This window comes from Fusarium solani (assembly GCF_023522795.1).
Source record: "Fusarium solani strain SB1 chromosome Unknown bctg00000013, whole genome shotgun sequence".
Classification (NCBI taxonomy): Eukaryota; Fungi; Ascomycota; class Sordariomycetes; order Hypocreales; family Nectriaceae; genus Fusarium; species Fusarium solani.
In genome coordinates this window covers 2,019,209-2,041,920 of record NW_027072145.1, presented here as the reverse complement: position 1 = coordinate 2,041,920, position 22,712 = coordinate 2,019,209, and the positions used below count along the sequence as shown (strand labels likewise).

The following is a 22,712-nucleotide window of genomic DNA, read 5'->3' as shown; positions in this document are numbered from 1 at the left end:
TGGCGTAGGCACTTTTGGAGGCCATGGGTAGGTTAATTAAGGTCTAAATCGGGCCACCTAGTGCTCTATCCTATGGAGTTGATTAATAAAGCGGACCCCTGTTGTTCTATTGCGGGTGGATGTAGAGGTTAGCGCGGAGATCTCCGGATCATATGAATAACCTGCGTTATTTATTGGCGGTTGAATCGGCGTCGAGTTGTGATCTAAGTCTGCTATTTTCCTACTCTTGATAGCCTTATTATCTTTGACTGCTGGTTCGTAGCGGATGACGAGGAGGGGTCGTAGGAGTATTGTCCTTGGTATACTTTTTGCTCTCTTATTGTTCTCTTGGCTGTTTGTGGAGAAGGATGATAATTAGTGGCTTCTGATCGCGTGCAGAGTGGGCCCAGCGAGATTATCGGGTCCCGAGCGGCTCCGCAGCCTCCATACATAAGTGAATCTGCGGAGCCGTGCAGAAGGGAGTCAACAAGGTGGAGTGGGGTATGTAGATAAGCGGCCGAAAGTAGAGCTACACACTCCAATGGGTAGATCCTAGCATGTCTAGCGGCCTTGAAGCACCGCGAAATCCCGCCGGCATCCACGGGCCCACGTACTACCTATCTTGCATGGTCACAGCCATTCCCAACCCAAGTCATTGATAACCCACGTTTTGTCCTGTAGTAGCCCGCCCGCAGCGTCTCACTAGACAGTTGCGCTCGTGATCCAGAATGCTTATTGTGACTCTGGGAGGCGAAACAGCCACCCGCCAGGGAACCGGCTGAACCTTAATATCAACTTCGCAATACCGCGGTACTGTCTTAGTCGATTTCGGGACCAATCCCAACGGTTAGACTCCTTCCCGGCAGATCCCCAGATCCATGACGCGGTGCGCGGAGTCTTCGACCGACCCGCACCCAGGTCTGTAGCCTGGTCACCTTCTTTCTCGAAAGCTGTTCGTTAGACGGACGACCAATACGTCGCGCTGCTCTTCGTCCATGTTCACATGCCAGTATGATGCCCTCCCAGTCGTCCCCCCGTCCAACCTCGAGTCTTGAAACCCCGGTTCAGAGGAAATCTCAAGTTCTCAACATTCACCGTTCCATATTTTCATTGCGGGTCCAAGTGCACGCCCCAGAAACCCGTTCCCACCTTCGCAACCCCGTTAGGGAGCCTTTCTGCCACTACAACTTGAAGCTGCTCTTTTCTGCGATCCAGCTCTCTTGTAAGCCGGAGTCCTGCAATTTCGCCGAGGTCTCAAACAAACATGAGACAACCCGGAAAACCTTCCCGGCAGATTGGCCAATCAAAACCTCATCTCCTCAGTGCGCCAGGACCTCCAAGCCGTACCTCGCCCCAGTGTTGTGCCTCTAACAGTTAGCGCCTACTTTAGGGGGTCTCGGGGAGCGTGTCGAAGGGTTTACTGAACCCCCTCACTGTGGGAGATGGGGCATTTAAGCATCCTACTCCTAGAGGAAGGTTTAATTTTCCCCTCACGGCCTAATCTTCCCAAGCCCAGCCTCTCTTGGCCCTGTGCCCGCTTTCTAGGGTATAGGCAAAGCCTTCGGGAACTCCGCTTAGTACAGCATTCCGGCGAGCAATTGGTAGCTTGTGAGAGCTGCCATATTTGATCCTCCGGTGTCCCTCGGTCCTCTAATGCTCTGCTTCCATTCTTGGTTCTCTTTGTTGAAAGATTCCACCACCAATCGTTTCTCATCCATGTTCAGGGTCATCAACCCGAGTCCATCGGAAGCCTGGCCATACCTTCTCTTCTGTCGAATCATCTTTCAGCCCTGCGCCCATTAAACACCTTGCCCCAGCATCTAGCCTCCAAGCAGAATAATATCCATCCAGGCTTTGGTTTTGGTGCTCGCGCAGATACAATCGCCGCCACACCATACCTGATGATTCCCTCGCCCAGGCGGATGAGCACTGCTTCTCCGGTGTCCCGAAACAACATGGCATATCAGCCGACGCTAAATCAATTAACCAACAGCTCATTCTCCGACGAGGCAATTGATACATCCCCGGTCTCGGCAGAAGTGGGCCTCGGGTTTTTAGAGCAGCCCCATTACATCAGTGCATCAGCTCAACCCCCCATGGAGCCTAAGAGCCTCGGGGACGGTGGAGCCCAACAAAACATATTGCCGACTGTCGAGGGCGATAATGAATCGGCCCGCCGCACCCGCAACCGGCGACAGTCGCAACCAAGTTCGGCGCTCTCAGAAACCAGTGCCTCTGGGTTAGTTACAGAGTCGCCTAAGCCAAGAAAACGTGGTCGAAAGCCCAAGAAAGAGTCGAAAGAATCGGATACAACAGGCCAGCAGGGGGAACTCGATGATGATGATCTTCCCAAGGGTCCCCACCGGCGACGCATCCTCGAACATAACCGAATCGCTGCCACCAAGTGTCGTATCCGCAAACGTGATGAAGCTTTAGCTCTTGCTTGCCGTGAACAAGCCATGGAAGATCAGAACCGCTACCTATCTACGTGTTTTGACTCCCTAACGACCGAAATCTACCACCTGAAGACGCAACTATTACGGCATACCGACTGCAACTGCGTTCTCATCCAAAAATACATTGCCAACGAGGCAAGGAAATCCGCGGAGGGCCTGCGTGCTTGTTCTTCAGCCTTTAATGGCTATGGTGGTTCTTTGAGTCCTGACTATGGAGGCTCTAGTGGCACCAGCACTACTGATTCATTCAATATTCAAAGTCCTGAGGCGGGCATCATCTCGCTAACCAGGACGAACCTCTTTCAGCAAGGACCGCTGGCCCCAGAGGTTAGGGATGGCATGTTCGACAGGAGTTTAGAGCCGTTTCAAAACGCCCCCATGCCGCCTAATTCGATGATATTTGCCCAGACGATTCCAGCTGTGCCTCTCGCCGGATGTGGGCCGGGGCTATATATCAGCGCCGGGCCGGAACAACAGCCAGCGGGTGAGATGGTTTGGGACACCCACTGGGAATTTCGATAATACTAGATACTTTATATTAGATTATTAGAAATAAGAAACAAGAAGTTCTATACCAGTAGTAGAATTGATTTGTAGGCCAGGAATTGTCATCTTTAATCATTGAGGGCTCGTAGTGCTTGTCTTAAGTACTTATTACCCGTTGGCTCATGTGGGGCTAAGTCCCCAGGCGAGCCAACGGGTAACTTTCCGTACCCCGCTGGTGTTGGAGAAGTGGCATGCATGATGGTGTTACACAGGCAGCCACCTCAAGGGAAGATGTCTGACGATGATATATGAATTGTCTGAACAGCGTTACAGACCTGTTGCAGGATCAGCAGATCTAGTATCTTGGCCTCGCCTCTTTAGATATCCCTTCAATTGTCGAGGAGCTCTCGCAAGTACCCCGCCCCATACCACCCCTGTCAACAAGGAGGTACATAAGGGGAACCACATGATGCATTATTAATTATTACCACTTAAATCCATATATAAACCATTCTTAATTAAATAATAACTTCCTAATTAATACCTTTATCACTACCTATAGAAGCAGTTAACGCGTATAATAATAATAGCTTTATTAATAAAGATAATAGTTATAATAATTATATATATTCCTAAGAGATAAACTAATTATAATAGGTTTATATTAATAAAGGAGAATATTATATTATCCTAAACGGGGTATAATTATATCTAGTAATATACTTAAGGGTATTAAGTATAATTAAATTATATTAATAGCTAAGGTAACTACTATATAAGAAAATTATAAGAGCATAGTTCCTAAATAGGTTAAGGCCGGCTAATTAGCTAAACCTCGGGTATAGGGTTATATAACTCTACCCTAGTATAGTATCTTATAGCTAAGGGCTCTTAGAGGACTTAATAAGTTAAAGTCTTATATATAATAGAGACCTATCTTTTATTTATGATTTTATCTTAATTTAGCTATTAAGGCCTATTATCTTATAATTCTTTAATTTTTTCTTACTTAATAGATAATTAGCGCGGAATTAAGATAAATAGGTTATTAAGAGAATTATATTATAGCCCTAGGCTATATGCTTTAAGGGCATTCCTTAATAGCTCCCTTAATATAGGGGGAAATATTACCCTTAACCCTAAGATATTATAATATTAAACTATAGCGGGAAGTATTAATAAGCTAATCTAAGAGAATAAGGGATAACAAGAATTATATTATATTAATCCCTAGGTTAAGACTAAGAGCTTATTAATATTATTAGAGGGGATTACTTATTTCCTTAATAAGAAATAATAACCTTAACCTAGAGGGCTAGCCTTATTAATTATATATTATAAGAGAGGTAGCTTAATATATTATAAGTAAAAAAGCTCTTTAGGGTTATTTATTAGCTCTAGCTTATTAAAATAATTTAAATAAAGTTATAAATAAAAATAAAGATATAAGAAATAAAAAGAGTAAAAAATATAAATAGCTACTTTAAAAGTATTTATTAATAATATATATATTTTTACTTAGCTTATAGCTTAATTAATTAAAGGTCTTAAGAGGGATTATAAATAGCTATTATAATATAACTATAAGACTTTTAATAAGGCTACCTTTATAATAGAAATTTATAACTAGCTATAAGCTATTAAGTCTAATAATTAGCTATATATAAATATAATATTAATATAATAAATTAAATAATCTTTAATAAAATTATATTATTTATTATAAACTTATTAAAGAAATTATATTATTAGTTTATTAAGTAAAGAATTATTTTAAGAAGAGTTTAAAGTATTTATACTTAGATAATATATTAATTTAAAACTTTAAGAAAAATAAGCTAGGGATTAATTTATAATTATTAAGTAAGCTATAAAAGAGACCTTAATATAATACTTTATATATTAAAGAGTACTCTATAATATATTAAATAAAAAATAAAAAAAAAAAATAATTATTTATTATTTCTTTTATTACTTATAAAACTAAGTTAAGAAAAAACTTAAGAGATAGAGATTTCCCTTAAATAAGGTAAGAAATATTGCCTAAGAGGTAAAGAGGCTTTAGCTATTTTTTATAACTTAGAATACTAGCTTTAAATAGAAATACCTTTAAGAGGGCTTTAAGCTATTATATAAGAGGTATTACTTACCTTATAGAGAAAGCTTTAAAGGAAGTAATAAAAGTAATTCTTTCTTAAGGTATCTCTCTTAAAACCCTAGAAAATAAAGATATTTAAGCATAGGTAAATTAAACTTTTTTATATTAATATCCTATTAGTTATAATAATAATAAAAACTTATAATAAAATATTAGAGGTATGAAAAGTAAGGGCATAAATCTTAGGTATATTATATTAAAACCTATATTAATAAAATAAATTTTATAAATTAGATATTATTAGGCCTAAGGGGAAAGTAATTAATAAAGATTAATTAGATTAGGGCTAAAGAGTTAAATAACTTAAAAAATTAATTAAAATAGAGATTAAACTTAAACTTTTAACCCTATAGTAATATTAATAAATATTAATAAGTAAAATAGCCTTAGTATTTATATTAATTCTTAAAGGGCTTATTAAAAAAGAGATCTTAGTCCTTATAGATATAGGTATAGAGATTAATATAATTAATATAAAGCTTATAAAGAAACTAAGACTTAAGCCTATTATAGATTATATTGCCTTTAGTCTTAAGTCCTTTAGAGGTAATTAAAGCTATAAGGGAAATGCCTATTAGCTTATTTTCTTTTTTATTAATTCTTATAAAAGGCCTTAAAAGATTTAATAAATACTTATAGGATTAGAATTAAGATATAAAAATTATATTATTATTATAGCTAATTACTTAATAAAATAAGAAAGTATTATTATAAACTATAAAGCTAATAAGTAATATTATATTATAATAGCTATAATAAACCTTAATTTCTTTACCTAAAAGCTTATTAAAAATAAAGAGAAAATATATATATTATATATTATAGCTTTCTTAACCTTATAAGAAATAACTTAATAAGATATAAACTTAAAAGAAAATAAAATATAAGAAACTTTAAGAGAGCTTTTTATTAAACTTTAAGGACTTAAAGGATTTTTTAATAAATAAGTAATAAAAATAATATTAATCCTCTTAGAGGTAATCTATAAGATTAACCTAATAAAAGGTAAAAAACTACTATATAATCTACTATATCTTATAAATAAAGCATAATATTAAGCTCTATAAGAGTATATTACTAAGAATATAATTAATAATAAGATATAATACTCTATAAGCTAAGCTAGGGTATTAATCTTTTTTATTTTAAAAAAAGATAGAGGCTTAAGACTTTATATAAATTATAAGGGCCTAAATAAGGTTATTATTAAGAATTATTATTTATTTCCTTTAATTAATAATTTATTAAATAGGCTAAGTAGCGCTAAATAGATCTTAAAGATTAATATCTAAGATATATATTATTAGATTAAGATTATTAAGGCTAATTACTAGAAAATAGCTTTTTATATTAAATATAGTTATTTTAAATATATAATTATGCCTTTTAGGCTAATTAATATATTAGCTATATTCTAAGTATATATATATAAGTCTTTTATTAACCTCTTAGATATATATTATATCTTATATATAAATAATATCTTAGTTTACTTTTAGACTTAAGAGAAATATATAAAGTACTTATAGAAAATACTTTATAGACTTATTAAGGCATAGCTTTATAAAAAGCTATTTAAATATAACTTTTATTAATAAAGTATAAAATTCCTAGGATATATTATTATATAAAAAGGTATATAAATAAAGCCCTTAAGAATTAAGTTTATTAAAGAATAACTTATATTTACCTCTTTTAGAGATATATAAGTCTTCCTAGGGTTTTATAACTTTTATAAAAAGTTTATAGCTTATTACTTAGTAATTATAAGGCTATTAATAGAAATACTTAAGGGTAATTAAAATAAAATAAAAATAAGTAACTTTAAGTAAAAAGAAAAAACTAATAAGGCTTTTTAAGACTTAAAGCTTATATTTTACTTTATAATTATTCTCTAGTATTAAGACTTATTTAGACTAATAAAAGTAAAAATAAATATATTAATTAAGGCTATATTTAATATCTTAACCTAGCTTATAGACTTATAATAAAGATTTATTACTTATTAATTAAGGAAACTCTAAGATATTAAGTAATATTAGGTAATAAGTTAATAAGAGCTCCTCGCTATTATTAATAATCTAAAATATTAGAGTTATTACCTTTAGGGGCTATTAGAGAAGTTTCTTATCTTTATAGATTATTAGGCTCTTATTAGTATTATAAATACCTCGCTAAAAAAGCTTAAGGGAAGATTAGCTAAATAGGTATATAAGTTATTTACTTTTAACTTTAATATTTAATATTAGCTAAGTATAAAGAATTTAATAAATAGCCTCTTAAGAAGACTTAATTATATAAAAGGGGAAATATCTTATAAGAATATATTTTTAACCTTAGCTAAGAAGCTTATTCTTATATATAAGCTTATATTAAGTATTTAAAAAGAGATTATTAAACTTAAAAGTAAGATATTAATAGTTAAGGCATATATTTATATTATATAAGCTATAATAAAAGGACCTCTTTTTTTTTAATAGGTATATACCTAAGAGTATTACTTATTACTTAATATTTATAGTTATAACCTAGTGCTAAAAAGTAAGGAAGATTAAAATAAATACTTTATAAATAGCTTAGAAAAGAGAGGGCTCTTATAAAGCCCCTAGGGACTTATTTATAGCTAGGGTTATTATTTTAAAGTAATATATCTTATATCTAGTTATAAGACTTCTTATAAAAGATAAAATAATATTTTTCTTTTTACCTTTATAGAGGCTTAAGATATTAATTAAAGAATTATAAAGCTAAGATTAATAATATTAAGAGCTAATAAAGAAGGTATATAAAGTAGCTAAAAACTATAAAGGCTATTAAATTAATAACTTATAGTTATTATAATTTAAAGGATAATTAATAATCCCTAAATAAGGCGCCTTATATAAAGAGATCTTATAGAGATATTATAATAACCTAAGAGTAAGATATATAAGGTCTTAAAAGACCTTAGATTTAATTAAAAAGAAGTTCTATTAGCTAGATATTATAGATAATCTCTATAAGTATATAAAAAGCTACTTAACTTATTAAGGTATCTAAGTATTAAGGCATAAGTTATATAATTAATTATAATTATTATTATTATTATTATATCTATTCTAAGAGATTAGCCTAGACTTTATTATAAGATTATTAGATAATATAAAAAGTAATAATAAGTATTATAATATAATTTTAATAATTATATATAAGATAACTAAATATATAATATTTATATTAACTATAAAATAACTTAGAGCTATAAAGCTTATAGCTTTATTATATAAATATATAAAAACCTATTTTAATATACTAAAAGGTATTATTAATAATTATAATAAACTTATTATAAGTAAATTCTAAGTAAACCTTATAAAAGAAAAATAGATTTATTATTAATTATTTATTATATATTATCCCTAGATTAATAGCTAGATAAAAAAAATATATTAAACTCTAAAAAAATATCTTAGGGTATACTTAAGAAATAAGCCTAAGCGCTAAATAAGCTAATTATTAAATATTATATTTACTTATAATAATAATAAATACTTAATTATTAAAGTATTTCTTATATAAGCACTTTTTAGCTATTACCTAAGAAGCATTAAGTATATACCTACTAAGGTTAAGACTAATATTTAAGGCATTATAGAGCGCTTAGAGATCTTAGGATAAATTAAGTAAAGAGTATAAAAATATTAGTAAAAGGCTTTAAAGTTATAAGCTAAGTATTATAATATAAGGTATATTCCTTAAGAATACTAAGAGGGATAAGTTATTAATATATTAATAAGGAATTAGAGATTTAAATACTTAAAGCTAATACCTAGATTTATTAAAGTTAAGATTATTAAAAAATATAATAAATAAGCCTATAATATTAAACTTCTTAAAGCCTATTAATATATATATAATATCTTTTATATATTATTACTAAAATTATAAAATAATTAATAAGAAAAAGCCTATAAGTCTTAAGACTTATTAGAGCTTAAGGATAAGCCTAATAAGTAAGAAATAAAAAAAGTAATATTATATAAAGCTATTAATAAAAAGATATATTACCTTATGAAATAAAAAAGATAACTTATAAAATATAATACCTAGGAATTAAATTATTATTTTATAAATATATAAGTAATAATTAAGAAATATTATAAAGTAATAAAAAGATATTATAAAAAATAAAATAATACCTAGGAAAATATATAGAGAGAGTAAAGGTAAAAATAAGATAAAAAATTTAAATTAAGCTACTTATATAGAAATAATAAATAATAAAGCTATAAATAAAGAAAAAAACCTCTCGCTAAGTAAAAATAAATAAACTAGCTAAGAAATAAATATAAAGAATAATAAATAAAAAATAGCTAAGATATAAACTTAAGGGTTAAGAAGATTTTAAGAAGTACTAATAGTAATAATAAGCTAAGCCCTTAGCTAAGTATTATTTATAGCTATATAATATCTCTTATAGAGGTAAGTAAAAGTAATAATAATTAATAGGTTAATATTATTATTATTATTAAGATCTAAGCCTTTATTTTTATTTTAGGCTCTATAAAGAATTAAAGGAATATTAATATAATAAATAATATATAAAAGAAATTATTTATATTTATTATTAAAAAGCTCTATAGTAAAAAGAAAAATAAAATTAATATAAAAATAAATTAAAGTCTTTTTATTATTTATAATAATATTCTTAGTAAAAGTAAGGTAAGTTAATATATAAATAAGTGCGCTAAATTAAGTATTATCTTAAGAGTATAAAAGCTAAGTAATAATAATATAGCGCTATAAGTTAAGAGGGTTAAATTATTAGTTACCTTACTATAAGTTAATAAAAGTAAAATAATAGAGAATAAATAGAGATAAACCTATATAAGAATATTAAGAGTAATAAGCTCTTAAGTTATAGCTAATTCTTATAGTATATACTTAGTAATCTTTAAGGAATTAATAACTTTATAAAGAGCTCTTAAGTAATTAATAATACCTTTTTATATTAAATTATAAATATTAAGGGCCTTAATAATATATTAAATACTAATAAAAGTAAAAGTATTTATTAAAGCTAGGTTAATAAAAGGATTATAGGTATAAAAGGCTATAATAGTATTTTAGTATTACTAAGTAGCCCTAAGGAGTTTATTAAGAATCTAAATAATTATTAATAAAGCGCTTACTAATAATATAGGCGAGAATACTTATATTATTATACTTATAATAAGTAAACTTATATATTATATACTTTAAGTAATTATAGGCTTAATCTTTAAAATATATATATAAGGTATAAATATCTTAATAAAGCTTAGTAATATATTAAAGGTAAGGCTTATAATTAAGTTTTAAGTCTTTAAAACTAGTATTAAGATTAAAATTATATTATATAAAAATATATATATAAGAGGGTAAAATAAATATAATTAATTTATTAGAGAGTAATTAATAGTAATATAAGTAAAGACTATTAATTATAAGAGAGGAAAGTATTATAAAAATAAAAAAAAAGTAAATAAAAATAATAAATATAATTATAATATTTATTTTTCTATAAGTATTAATAGGCTAAAGTAAAAAAGAGTTATTAGCGCTATTATTAGCTAAAATTATTTATTAGTATTAATAGCTAATAAAAAAAACCTAATTATTTATAATATAATATAAAGATATTATAAAGAAAAATAAATAATAATAAATAATATATTATTAATATAATATATATAACTTAGCTAGATATAAAGGCAATAAAAGAAGCTATTTAGAATTTAAATTTAGTTAAAGGGATCTTAGGGACTAAGATCTTTAGAGAAGAGGTAATTATAAGAGCATAGTTCCTAAATAGGTTAAGGCTAACTAATTAGCTAAACCTCGGGTATAGGGTTATATAACTCTACCTTAGTATAATATCTTATAGCTAAGGGCTCTTAGAGGACTTAATAAGTTAAAGTCTTATATATAATAGAGACCTATTTTTTATTTATAATTTTACCTTAATCTAGCTATTAAGGCCTATTATCTTATATTAATAAGAGGTAATAACGTACATGATAAGCTTATGTCCCAGATAAGTATATGTCCCAAAAATCTTTGCCCTTTATGATAGAAATCGCTATAAAAACACCACAAACCATTTGATCAATTAAAACTACTCACTATACTCTTCCCCAGATGTCTCAATCACTACCTGACAGGTCCTTGCATTATGTCCGGGCTTGCCGCAGACACCACAATGCCGAACTCCCGGTCGCGCCGACCTTCCTTGACCACCACTTCTCGACGATTCGGCCACTACCTGCGCATCAACATCCATTTGATCAATTGCCTGCCTTCCTTCCTCTACTGTCATCACGCCTCTTTTCTGTAGTCGGGTCCTTTTTGCCCTCCGGCGCCGGCTTAGTATCTCATTCGCCTGTTCAAGGTCTTTGACCCTAGCCTCGAGTAAGGCAAGCTTATGCATAACTATCTTTGTTCCCTTAGAAGAAGACCGTATAGCTTCTAGAATTGACTCTGGAGAGCTACTTTTGTGCCTTTTAACTCGTGTCTCAAGGTATTCAGACTGAGATTGGGCCTCAAGCACGGTCTTTGGGGTCTTTGAGACCCAAGGGGTCGACGGTTCAGCCACCTCCTCAGCCGGCGTTGGAGTCCGTAGCTGCACATCAAGCTTCGAGACCACACTTTCCGGGTCAAGAGGAACAAGCCCGGCTCCTCTGAAGGCTGACTTGATATTTTTTTCCGTCATAGTGGCCTGAAATGCGGCGTGGAAGGCCGGAAAGAACTCGGTCTTTGAAACGTGGGTTATAGAGCATCTGATCAGATGCTCTATTTCTCGACCGTAAGCATTCTTAAGCACGCTAAAGCACCCGACGTCAAGTGGCTGAAGCAGATGAGACGAATGAGGTGGCATACAAAGCCTGATGATCTTGTTCTCCTCGCAATATCTCTCGAATTCGATAGAGTGGTGACTTTCGTGGCCATCGAGGATTAGAAGACGATAGCGACTATTTGATCGCTTAGCTGTGCACCGATCAAAGTGCTTTAGCCACTCGAGCCCGGTCTCGTTATCGGTCCAGCCATTTTGGGTCGTCGCAATAGCCCAATCGCCCGGGAGGTTACTTTCTCGGTACCAGTTGGCGAGGTGATATTGGCCCGCACCGATGATGAACGGCGGGATCGCTTGGCCATCCGCATTAATCGCCTGGATGACCGTAATCCATTCTCGGTTTCCAGGCTGCACCGATTTTGGCTTTCCACGCCTATCTGTGCCTGTGACAACCATTCCGCTCTGAATTATGCCCATCATAAAGCCAGTCTCGTCAACGTTATAGATATCATCTAATCGGACGCCGTACTTCGCGATTGTGTTCGCTACAAGCGTAAACCAGTTACGGATAATGGTTGGATCTTCGCACTTGGCTCTCTGGTAGTCGTATTTCCGAAAAAAACGCGTCTTGAGGTCTGGGTGCCGCTTGATGAAGTTGGAAGCCCAGCGCTTGCCGACGGGTAGCGAGTCGCGGTCGGCGAGCAATCTGTTAGCCATTTCTTCAACACCACGCAGTCGCGGGGGAAATCCTCGCGAATCTAGGTCGAGGATGAACTGAATAATGATCTGTTCCTCTAGATCAGATAGTTTGCGTGATTTAGGAATCCAATCGCGTCGAGATTGCATGCCTTTCTGGCGGCGACCTAGCTTTTTAGGGCAGACATTGTAGATTGATGCAGCGCGTCGGATGCGTAATTTTGGGTTAGTTTGAAGCGCTTGAAGGGCAAGAAGTATATTACCCTCGCTATTGAATTCAGACATGTTTAGTGGTTGAGAATCAATTGATCAAATGGAAGAGAGAGAGATTGAGGGATTTTTGGGACACATACTTGTCTGGGACATAAGCTTATCATGTACGTTAATATATAATTCTTAATTATAATAATATTAAGTATTTTAAAGTTAATATAAAAATAAAGCTTTTTATTTTTCTTTAAGATAAATATAATAAAGTATTTAATAAATAACTTATTTTCCTTAATATATCCTTTTTATAGTATTTCTTTAATATATTCATTTTAATATTAATAGTTATATTATATTAAATAAGTAAGGTTTACTAAAGCTAGGTTACTTTTTATTAATAAATTTAATTTTTAAATTATAATATATATATAATAATAGACTTATTTTAAGTTTTTTTATAAAGAGTTTTTTATAAATATAATACTTTAATAATATATTCTTAAGTTATTTTTCTTTTAGTATTTTCTTAATTTACTTAAGGTCCTTTTTTAATTACTAAAATTATTATATAATATATATAATTATTTACTAATTTTATTATTTTTATTTATTATAATATTTATATTATATTTCTTTAAGTAAAGAGGTATTTTATATTTATTTTTACCTAATTTCTCTTAATATCTTTAATAAAAGTTTAAGATTTTATATTATTTTCTAAGTTATCTTTTATTATAAAAAGTGCCTTATTATTAAAAGAAAGTACTTAGCTAGTCCTCTAATTAAAATATAAGTTAAATTAGCATAACTATAAGTACCTAAGTACTAGGTTATAGCCTTTTATAAGTATAATATTAAATAAGATTCCTTAGTTTTTTCTTTTAATAAAAACTTTAAGGTAATTAATCTTATTATTAATAACTCTATTATTATAATTAAATTACTTCCCTTTAAGGTTAATTATTATATAAGGTTTTACCTTATATCTCTATAATAGCTTAAGCTTATTTACTATCCTTAAGTTAAATAAATTCTATTTAGCTTTATTATCTACTAAAGCGCATAGCTATTTTCCTTTAACTTATACTAGTATTTTAAAATATCTTTATATTAATCTTCCTTTAATAATATATAAGGCCCTTCGCGGCATTATAGGCTATCCTTTTACTTATAGCCCTTTTATAGGTAGGCTTCCTTATTTTTTAATAATATATAACTAATATAATTATACTTATATTTACTATTATTATATATTTTATAGTTATATATATTATCTTAGCTATATAGCTAATCTTAGTATTATTATTTTTATTCTTATCTTAGGTCTTCTTTATTTTTTAATTAAGTTATTAATTCTTACTTTTTTAATACTTTTTTTTAGCTAATTTATTTTTATTAATCTTTTATCTTATAAATAGTTTATTTATACTTTTAAATAGCCCGGTATAGGTCTTTATAATATTATATATATATAATGCTAATAGTATTATATTAATAAAATACTTAGTAATCTTTTATCTTATATTATATATAAGGTTTATTATTTAATTAAGCTAATAAAGTAATAAGAAAATAGTCTTACTTTTACTTTTCCTCCTTATATTTTTTATACTAATAATATTAATAAGATATCTAAGAGATACTAAGGTATTCCTTATATATTAAATATATCTTTATATTATCTTATAGGTTAAATAATACTTCCTAGTATTATAGGTTTTTAGCTAATTCCTTATAATAGGCTTAGATATAGATTTCTTATATATATATACTATATTTATATATTCTCAGCAGTCTAGATATACCTTTCTTATAAGTTATTTTAATACCTATTATTATTTTTATTAAATAGCTAGGGGTAGTTTTCTTCTTTTTATAGCTTTTTATTACTCTTTTTTATTTTTTATTATTAAGTGCATAATTTATATAGCTCTCTCTATAGCTTTTTTATTTTATATTTAAACTTAGTTTAATTAATATTAGCGCTATCTACTTTAGTGACCTAATCTATCTATTAGGGTCTTCTATTATTATATATTTATTCCTATTATTTATAGGTTTTATTATATTTTTATAATACTTTAATTTAATATTATAAATATAAGCTATAATTATATTCTATAGGGTTATCTTATTAGTAATCCCTTTAATATATAATAAATAATAATAAGGGCTATTTATTATATCTTATAACTTATTTCTTATAGTAAAAGCCTTTTATAATAGCTTCCTTATAATTTACTTACTTAGATAGTATTAGGGGTATTTATTATTTCTATCTTATTAATATTACTTCTTTTTTTATTTAAGCTTTTAGGTAACTATAATAGTAACTCTCTTGCTATTTATTACTTCTAGTATAAGGTTTTTTTATTTTATTAATTTAAGGAGTAATTATTATTATATATTCTAGGTTTCTTTTAATTACTTTCTAGGGTATTTTACCTAGCTATAAGATATTTTTTTATTTAGTTCTTATTTATATTTATTCTAGCTTCTTTTAGGTATATTATATCTACTTTATAATATTATAATAAGCTTAGTTAATTAAATCGCGGTTTAGGGTTTTTTATCTTCTTATTAAGCTTAATAAGCTATATTAATATATTTTTTACCTTCTAGGAGGGATTATTATTAATTAGGTTAATAATATCTTTCCTTAATATCTTATTATTTCTTATAATAAACCTTTTTAATATAATTTATCTTATAATATTAATAGCATTTAAGGCTATAATAGTCTTATTTACTTTTTTATATAGCTCTAAGTATTATAAGGCTAGCTTTAATATTATAAGAGGTATTATTATTTCTTTTCTTATCTTAGTTAATATTAAATCATAGGTTATTAGCCTTATTACTACTAAACTTAGGGTTTTATAGTTTCTTTTATAAGAATTATTAATTATTAATCTTAATTACTTTACTAATATACTTAATAAGGTTATTAAGTTATTTTTCTTTATAGAGTTTTACTTATATTTCTTTCTTAAGTTTATTAAAAAATAAGGATATTAGAGGTTTTTAATTTTAATTAAGCTTTAAGGCGAGTTAAAGGTATTTTATTTTATATTTTAAGGTAAATTAGGTTTATTAAAGCGCCTTAATTTCTCTTTTAGCTTATACCTTCTTATTAATAATCCTAAAGGCTTATTAAAGTACTGCCTTAAAGGCCTTATAATCTAAGTAGAGGTAATAAGTATAAAGTAAATATTAACTAGCTAGGGCTATAAGGTATTCCTTTATAATAGGTTTAAACTATATAGCGGCATAATTCTTAAGTCTTCTTATAGTATATTAAACCTTATTAATAAGTAAAGTAAATTATATTAAGTAATATATTATAAATATCCTTAGCTATATAAGGAATATAGGTAGCTTATAAGTAGTCTTATTAAAGGGTTTTAGAGGGTTTAGCTTTAAGATTTCTCTTATATCTCTTTTATTTATAGTAATAACTATTATATTACTAATATTTTAAATATTATTTAGGTAAGTTATATTTTAAATATACTAGGTTTTATTTATTCTTTTAATAAGATTATATATTTTATTTATTTTAATGCTTATAATAATAATTTATATATAGAGTTACTTAATATCTTTTTTATTATTATTATTATCTTTTATATCTTTCTTAATTAAGGTAGCCTAAATAAATATAATAGGTAAGTAATTAATAAATAGAAATTACTAATAGTTATTTATAGGAGTTATCTAAGTAGTTATTATATTTAATATTATTTAAGGTAATATAAGTAATCTTCTAAATAAGAGCTATTAATATATAATAATTATATATATTCCTAAGGGATAAACTAGTTATACTAGGTTTATATTAATAGAGGAAAATATTATATTATTCTTAAATAAGGTATAAGTTATATCTAATAATATACTTAAGGGTATTAAATATAACTAAGTTATATTAATAGCTAAGGTAATTAATATATAAGAAAGTGCTAATACGTATATTTTATATACTTAGAGTACTTACTAGTGGGAAACCTATAGTGCTTATTTATTTACTTAGATAAGGCTATTATAAGTAAGCATTATATAGGAGTGCTTACTTATATTATAATAGGTCTTATTTACTCTTATAGCGGATTAATTATATAGTGGGGTTCTATTATGTTAGACCGCCTGGCCTGATACTTAGCCGTGATAAGTATTACAAAGGCTAGCATAATAGGAAGCCTAAGAAGTACCGCTAGGAATAGCCCTATAGAAAATTATATATAAAATGCTAATCCTTGCTTTCTTTGCTTTTTCCTAACTAGGGGCTCTCATTAGCGTAGGATATAACTTTTGAAAGCGCTCTCTGTATAAAGCTAGCATTACGCACCCCCTGTTAGCTAACCTTCCGCAGCTTGTTGCAGGCTAACCCTAACCCTGAAATAGCTAAAAAATATATATATATACTGTTATATAGCTTAGAAAGAGGGCTATCTAATGGTATAGGGTAGGCTTCGTGCATCGCAAAGCTGACTTTTCTAGAATCTTTTAAAGCTGATTTTTTAAAGCGAGAAAAATTTCACAAAGACCCGCGGCCACCACTGCACAAGGGGCTAACCCTGACCCGAAATGCACCACTGATAGTAGCAGAACCAACACACATTACCACCGCCACCTCCTAGCTGCCAGCACAGCCCTCTGGGGCCTGGTTGCTTCTAGCCCTAGTAGTCTCGGCCGTCGAGACTTAAGAATAGCCAAGCCTCGCGACAACCTGACGTTAGCCCTTGAACAGGTCAGTCACGCAGTTTCACTAGGCCGGTACCTTGCTCTCAGATGAATCTTGTGTGTATCGGCCGTTGACTTGCCAAATGAACTGGCTTTAGGCCTCTTGCGACCTGGTCCAAAGGCATGAGATACGATTGGATACCCGGCAAGAACGGCAATGAGGATGGGGCTGAGCTGGGCGGACTTGGACTATATAATGTCAGCCCGAGCCTTTTCCGCCACACAGCCTGAACATAAGATGCCAAGAATCGCCTGTCATCCATTCATCCTCCAGCTCAACACCATCGTCAGTGATAGTGACAGCAGCAGTTTTCATTACAAGCCCAGTTACCTTGCCCAGCCATTTTTAAATATCATCTATCATAATGTCCGAATTCAACGTTGACGAGCTTCGAGAGCACATCATAATCGCTCTAGATGAGGAACAAGCCAAACGCCAAAACGGCTGGTTCTCAGCCATAACGACACGATTGAACAATGGAACAGCCAAAGAGGCCGCTGAATGGACTGCATTTGCTGTAATGGCGACAGCTGCCCTCATATCTTTGAACAAAATTCCCTGGAGCAAGAGGAGCAAACGCCGCTTCCACATTTTCCCTTTCATCGCCACGCTTACTTCGGCCATCTGCTACCTACTTCTCGCTTTAGGTTATACGGGAGAACAGACTTGCAAAGAATACCATCTCGCGAATCCCAATGCCACGGATGAGCCAGATGACTGGCAGCCAGGTTCTCTTGAAGGCGGGACGAATCTCAAAATCTGTCGCCAGTCCGCCGGCCTTGATCGACCCGAGTGGGGTCTTCTCCTGATGCTCTGGATATGCCAATTTGTTACTCAGGCTGTAGGTTCGCTCTCCAGCGGCTCAGCTGCATACAGCATCATGACTATCCTGGATAACGACAGATCCTCGGACTCGGACGAGTGGAATCTTGTCCTCAAGTTCTGGCCGTACGCAACTGCGGCCTTCTTCATTGTTCGGAGCACCTACCAGATGATTACGCACAGAAACGCCGAGGCCCGCAGATTCTTCTTTTCCTTGGCTGCATATGTGTGTGCACTGTATGGCATACGCACGGCGTGAGTTCACTCCTCCTGTCCATCTTGCGAGCAAAGCTAACATTCTAACAAGCATCTTCTGGTGGGCAAACAGACGTGTCTTTCCCTCAAACATTGAGTACATCATCTACGCCATCATCGATGTTTTGCTCCACCCTGCCACTTGTCTATGGCTCTTGGAAGTTGACGTGCCCAACGTTGGAATCGATTATGATGTGGACGTGATCCAGCATGCCGCGCCGGCTTTTGACCTGAGCCAGGCAATTTTGTTCCTGCGTATGGCACAGGTCACGATATGGTATCATAACCAGGGTTACAACTCTTGATAATTACACCGCATAGAGGAATTAAGCCGCAATAGTGGTATTGAATCAATGATGGTTGTAATGTTAAATTACAACCCAGAGTCTGTCACAGTATCCTGAATCTCACTCTCCCCTCATAAGCCCGCCCCCCTTTTCCCCGTGACACTTTTCAATAATTTACTTAGTGTCCTCATTAAGCTTCCCCCAGGTTGACTCATTGTAGTCTGCCCGGCCCCGGTCGCAATTAGTAGAACCGTGGTGAGTATACTGCGTATTGGCCAGAACTGCCATCCACACCGAGCCACACTTCCACACGGCCAGCATGAGGTCACAGAGAGCTCGTAGCTTCTCCGAGTGTCTGCGAGAGATGCATGACTCGATAACATCAGTGCAGTACGTTGTCTCTGTGGGCAGGGCGGCAATCTTTCCGTCGGTATAGTCCAGCACTGGCCGAACGATCTTGGTGATCAAGCCTGCCAAGCCACGCCCGTCAGGCGTCAAACTACTCGAGAAGGCCTTTGACAGCTCAAAGAGGTGTCACAGAGTCTTCCACGTCAGACACATTGGAGCTGGCCGTGGAACTCGCAGAATGCTACGAGACACACAAACAGCCGGCCTCGACTATTGTTCGGCCACTCCAAAGTGCACTTGAAGGTATTGTAGGTTCCTCATGGCAATTCAGTTACAGGGCTCACCGAGCCTCTCAGAAGTTGGCCCAATACCAGCTGCGGAGTCCCTATTCCGAGCTCTGGATGATATCAAAAACCGCACTCTACCCTTTCCGGGACATATATACGACACGGCACAGCAGCTCTCGACACTGGTCGAGAACCACAAGGACGTGTTGGCTGTCATTGAGTCAGTTGTCAGGCCCAATAACAAAGATCAGAATTTGTTCCACTTCTTGTGCGCAACTAACCTGACGACACTTCTTGACGTCAATGGTCGAATCAAGGAGGCAATCGAGTTCAAGAGCGCCAAGTGCAAAATGTCGAAAAGTTTGTGCGCAAATCTGATGGCATTCAAGTCTTGCTCCAGCTGCAGATGTCCCCTCCCGTCCTTCAGTTACATGGAAGGGTCAAGACATGTCGTAAATGCGAGAACAACGAGGATCACTAAAACCCGACAATGTACTAATTAGCATTAAGAGTAGTTCGGAGCTCGCCCCCCAACTTGGACAATGCAACTCATTATCCTATGCCTACGAGAGCTCCGTAGCTAGCATTGGGAGAACCAGAGTCTTGGAGATTTGCGTTATGGCGCAAGCTGTTGATCTTCTCCTCCGCTGATTATTACCCAATCAAGTAGCAAAAGGTCTTCAACAAGAAGACCAACGATGAGATCTGGCTTGAGTCATGGTACAGCCTTGCTCTGCAAGCGTTGATAAGGTAGCGTGTTCATAGCCCACGCCGTAGAAGAGGCTACCTGCACATCCCTACGCCGAACGGACGCGGCCTCGCAATCGAAGTGCACCAAGACTCGCCCAGGTCCTCACGACTTGGTTCGGCTCGGTCTTGTCTGGAAGTCCTCCCCAACAGACCTTCACTTCTTCGGCAAGGGTCAATAAACCGAGAGCGTTGTGCTCTGGCCGGCGCCAATGTGGGTGGTGGAGTGAGATGAGCAAATGGTATACCAGGGACACTTCAACTTCAGGCCTAGCAGGGCCGAAAGCTAACGGCAAAGGGGTTCTTGTTGGTGGACGCGATGCGATTGACGGTGATTTGGTGGTATTTACTTGTCGGCCAAGGAAGGTGTCGAGACAACAAGACGCTTTCAAGTTGTCGGCCGGTCAGCAGACGTGTTGGCTGACCACATGATTGAGATTTGGCCATCAGGCGAGGTGGATGAATCCGTGTGGACAGGGCTGTGGAGCTGCTGTGGCCGTGAAGATCGACTCTTACGTCTCTTCGGCCTCGCCGAATAGATTGCTCTTTCTCGCCCCAATATTCGTTCGCCGTTCTGGTCATGTCGAGCTCGTTTGCCAAGTGTCGGTGTTGCCGCCGCGTCTCGCTCGCGCTGTCGCTTGGCAGGGCGTCTCAGGTCACCCATCCCATCAATCAGCCCTCCATCTTGGTCGCGTTTCCTCGAAGCCCTCTCAAAGAGTCTGGTGGCGTAGGCTTGTAGAGACCACGGCGCGGCATCTGGCTCGTCTGAATCGCTGGAGCCTTGCGACAGTTCAAGGTGGGTTTGATCTCGCAGGCCGACACGCTCGATGAGCTCGTGAAGCTGAATGATGAACAGCGGATCGGGACCGGCGATACTAGACGAGAGGACGGGTGTTGGCGGTGCTGTCACCAGCTCGGATCCAAAGGTGGCGACAGGGTCGGGAAGAAGCTAGATTACCGCGTCAGCCTCAATCATCGCGTCAAGAGACAGCCCGCAATAGACTCACGCCGTACTCCTCCTCGAAATCATCGGCAAGGGACTATCGCCAGCTGCGTGATTTGCGCGGAACGTTCATCAAGCCATTGCATACCAAGTCTCGTGATGACGATACGGAGAGTTGGTTGCCTCAGGTGGAGCAGTCAACAAATGGGTTATCGGAGACGGAGTAATATTCTTCCGGTCAATCCTGAGCACGCCACCCTAGACCTGCATAATCACCTCGGCCTTTGCTCAAATCACGGATTGATAACAATCTAGATCATTCGTTATTACTTTGATCATGGATACAGAAGACCTCCTAAGTAGTCAGGCCACTAACGAAGATCCAACCTTGCCCGGCGCAGTAGCTGGAGAGGCAACCGTCATCTTGACACCAGAAAACGCGGACGCAGGACTCGCTTTTTCTGAAGTTGCAGAATGGCTCAATCAGCAATCAAGCAATCCCGAACTGCTCCCTGCTCGAGAGCACGCTGGAAAGTACATGTGGATATCTCCAAATCAGGCTACAGATGCTGAGGCTACGAGGCTCTTACGGCATATCATGACTGGCGACCTCTCGTCTTCTCCAATGTCCTCCCCCAGAAGCAGGTCATCACCTCGGCAAGACGACAGCTTACCTCAGCCACAACTGGAATTCTGGAATGGTTGTTACTTTCTCACACTTTCTCAAGCCCTTCGACAACCATTTAGAGGTTGGACTCTCGGAAGTCTTCGGGAAGGTTACAGCTTGAATGACTTGGTTCTCTGTTTGCGCCCTGACAATGGTACCATTTATGGTGTTCGGCGTCATCAGGCTGTTCTTCAAGTCCACAATACAGGCCTCATCTATCTTCAGTCTGCGTCCGATCGCGCTCAAACGTACCTCAATGAGAAGCGCATCTCTAGAGGAATAAATCTATTGAAAGACGCTGTGATAGCGGTCACTTTTAGACGCCTACGCTATCGGGTTAAGTATGCTCGATTTTCCCGCTCAGAAACCTACCAGGACCGACTTTACAAGTATTTACAAGATATCATAGGGGTACAAACTAGCCAGTCAGCACTAGCGTTGACACCAACTCCAGCCGAACAGGGCGGCATCAAGATCGGCCAGTGGACTCTGACAACAGGGACTATAGGCCATGGGGCATCTGGCAGAGTCAGCGTTGCTATAAACAACAAAGGGAAGCTTGTGGCATTGAAGCGTATGACGGTAGGAAAAGATAGCCGATGGGCTCAAGAGCTCCAGCGGAAGCTGGAGATGCTGACATTCTTGGCCAGAAGTCGGGATGAGAATCGTCTCCTTGGTTTGGTCGAGGTGATAACCGATGACGGAAAAGGGATCAACCGCACTGCGGATCTGTGGTTTGTCCTAGAGCCAGCAGTTGCGGACACATTGCATTCCGCCTCCTTGAAAGGGCTCTTTGGCGAAGGAGACCAAAGGTGA

General features: G+C 34.4%; 4 protein-coding genes across 4 annotated transcripts; 2 read left to right on the top strand and 2 right to left on the bottom strand.

Moving 5' to 3' along the window:
* Positions 1–1,934: 1,934 nt before the first annotated feature.
* MRS44_017476 (uncharacterized protein) lies at positions 1,935–2,957 on the top strand (the record flags this gene model as incomplete). The annotated part of the gene is made up of 1 exon (XM_065617832.1): positions 1,935–2,957. The coding sequence occupies one exon, from the start codon at positions 1,935–1,937 to the stop codon at positions 2,955–2,957; it is 1,023 nt and encodes a 340-aa protein (XP_065473904.1).
* Positions 2,958–11,215: 8,258 nt separating this feature from the next.
* Positions 11,216–12,871, bottom strand: MRS44_017475 (uncharacterized protein; the record flags this gene model as incomplete). The annotated part of the gene is made up of 1 exon (XM_065617831.1): positions 11,216–12,871. One exon carries the CDS (start codon positions 12,869–12,871, stop codon positions 11,216–11,218), a length of 1,656 nt encoding a protein of 551 aa, XP_065473903.1.
* A 7,803-nt stretch (positions 12,872–20,674) lies between these two features.
* On the bottom strand, positions 20,675–21,499 carry MRS44_017474 (uncharacterized protein; the record flags this gene model as incomplete). Its single annotated transcript, XM_046274392.2, has 3 exons — positions 20,675–21,235; positions 21,294–21,326; positions 21,494–21,499. The coding sequence occupies 3 exons, from the start codon at positions 21,497–21,499 to the stop codon at positions 20,675–20,677; spliced, it is 600 nt and encodes a 199-aa protein (XP_046123603.2).
* Positions 21,500–21,566: 67 nt separating this feature from the next.
* On the top strand, positions 21,567–22,712 carry MRS44_017473 (uncharacterized protein; the record flags this gene model as incomplete). The annotated part of the gene is made up of 1 exon (XM_065617830.1): positions 21,567–22,712. One exon carries the CDS (start codon positions 21,567–21,569, stop codon positions 22,710–22,712), a length of 1,146 nt encoding a protein of 381 aa, XP_065473902.1.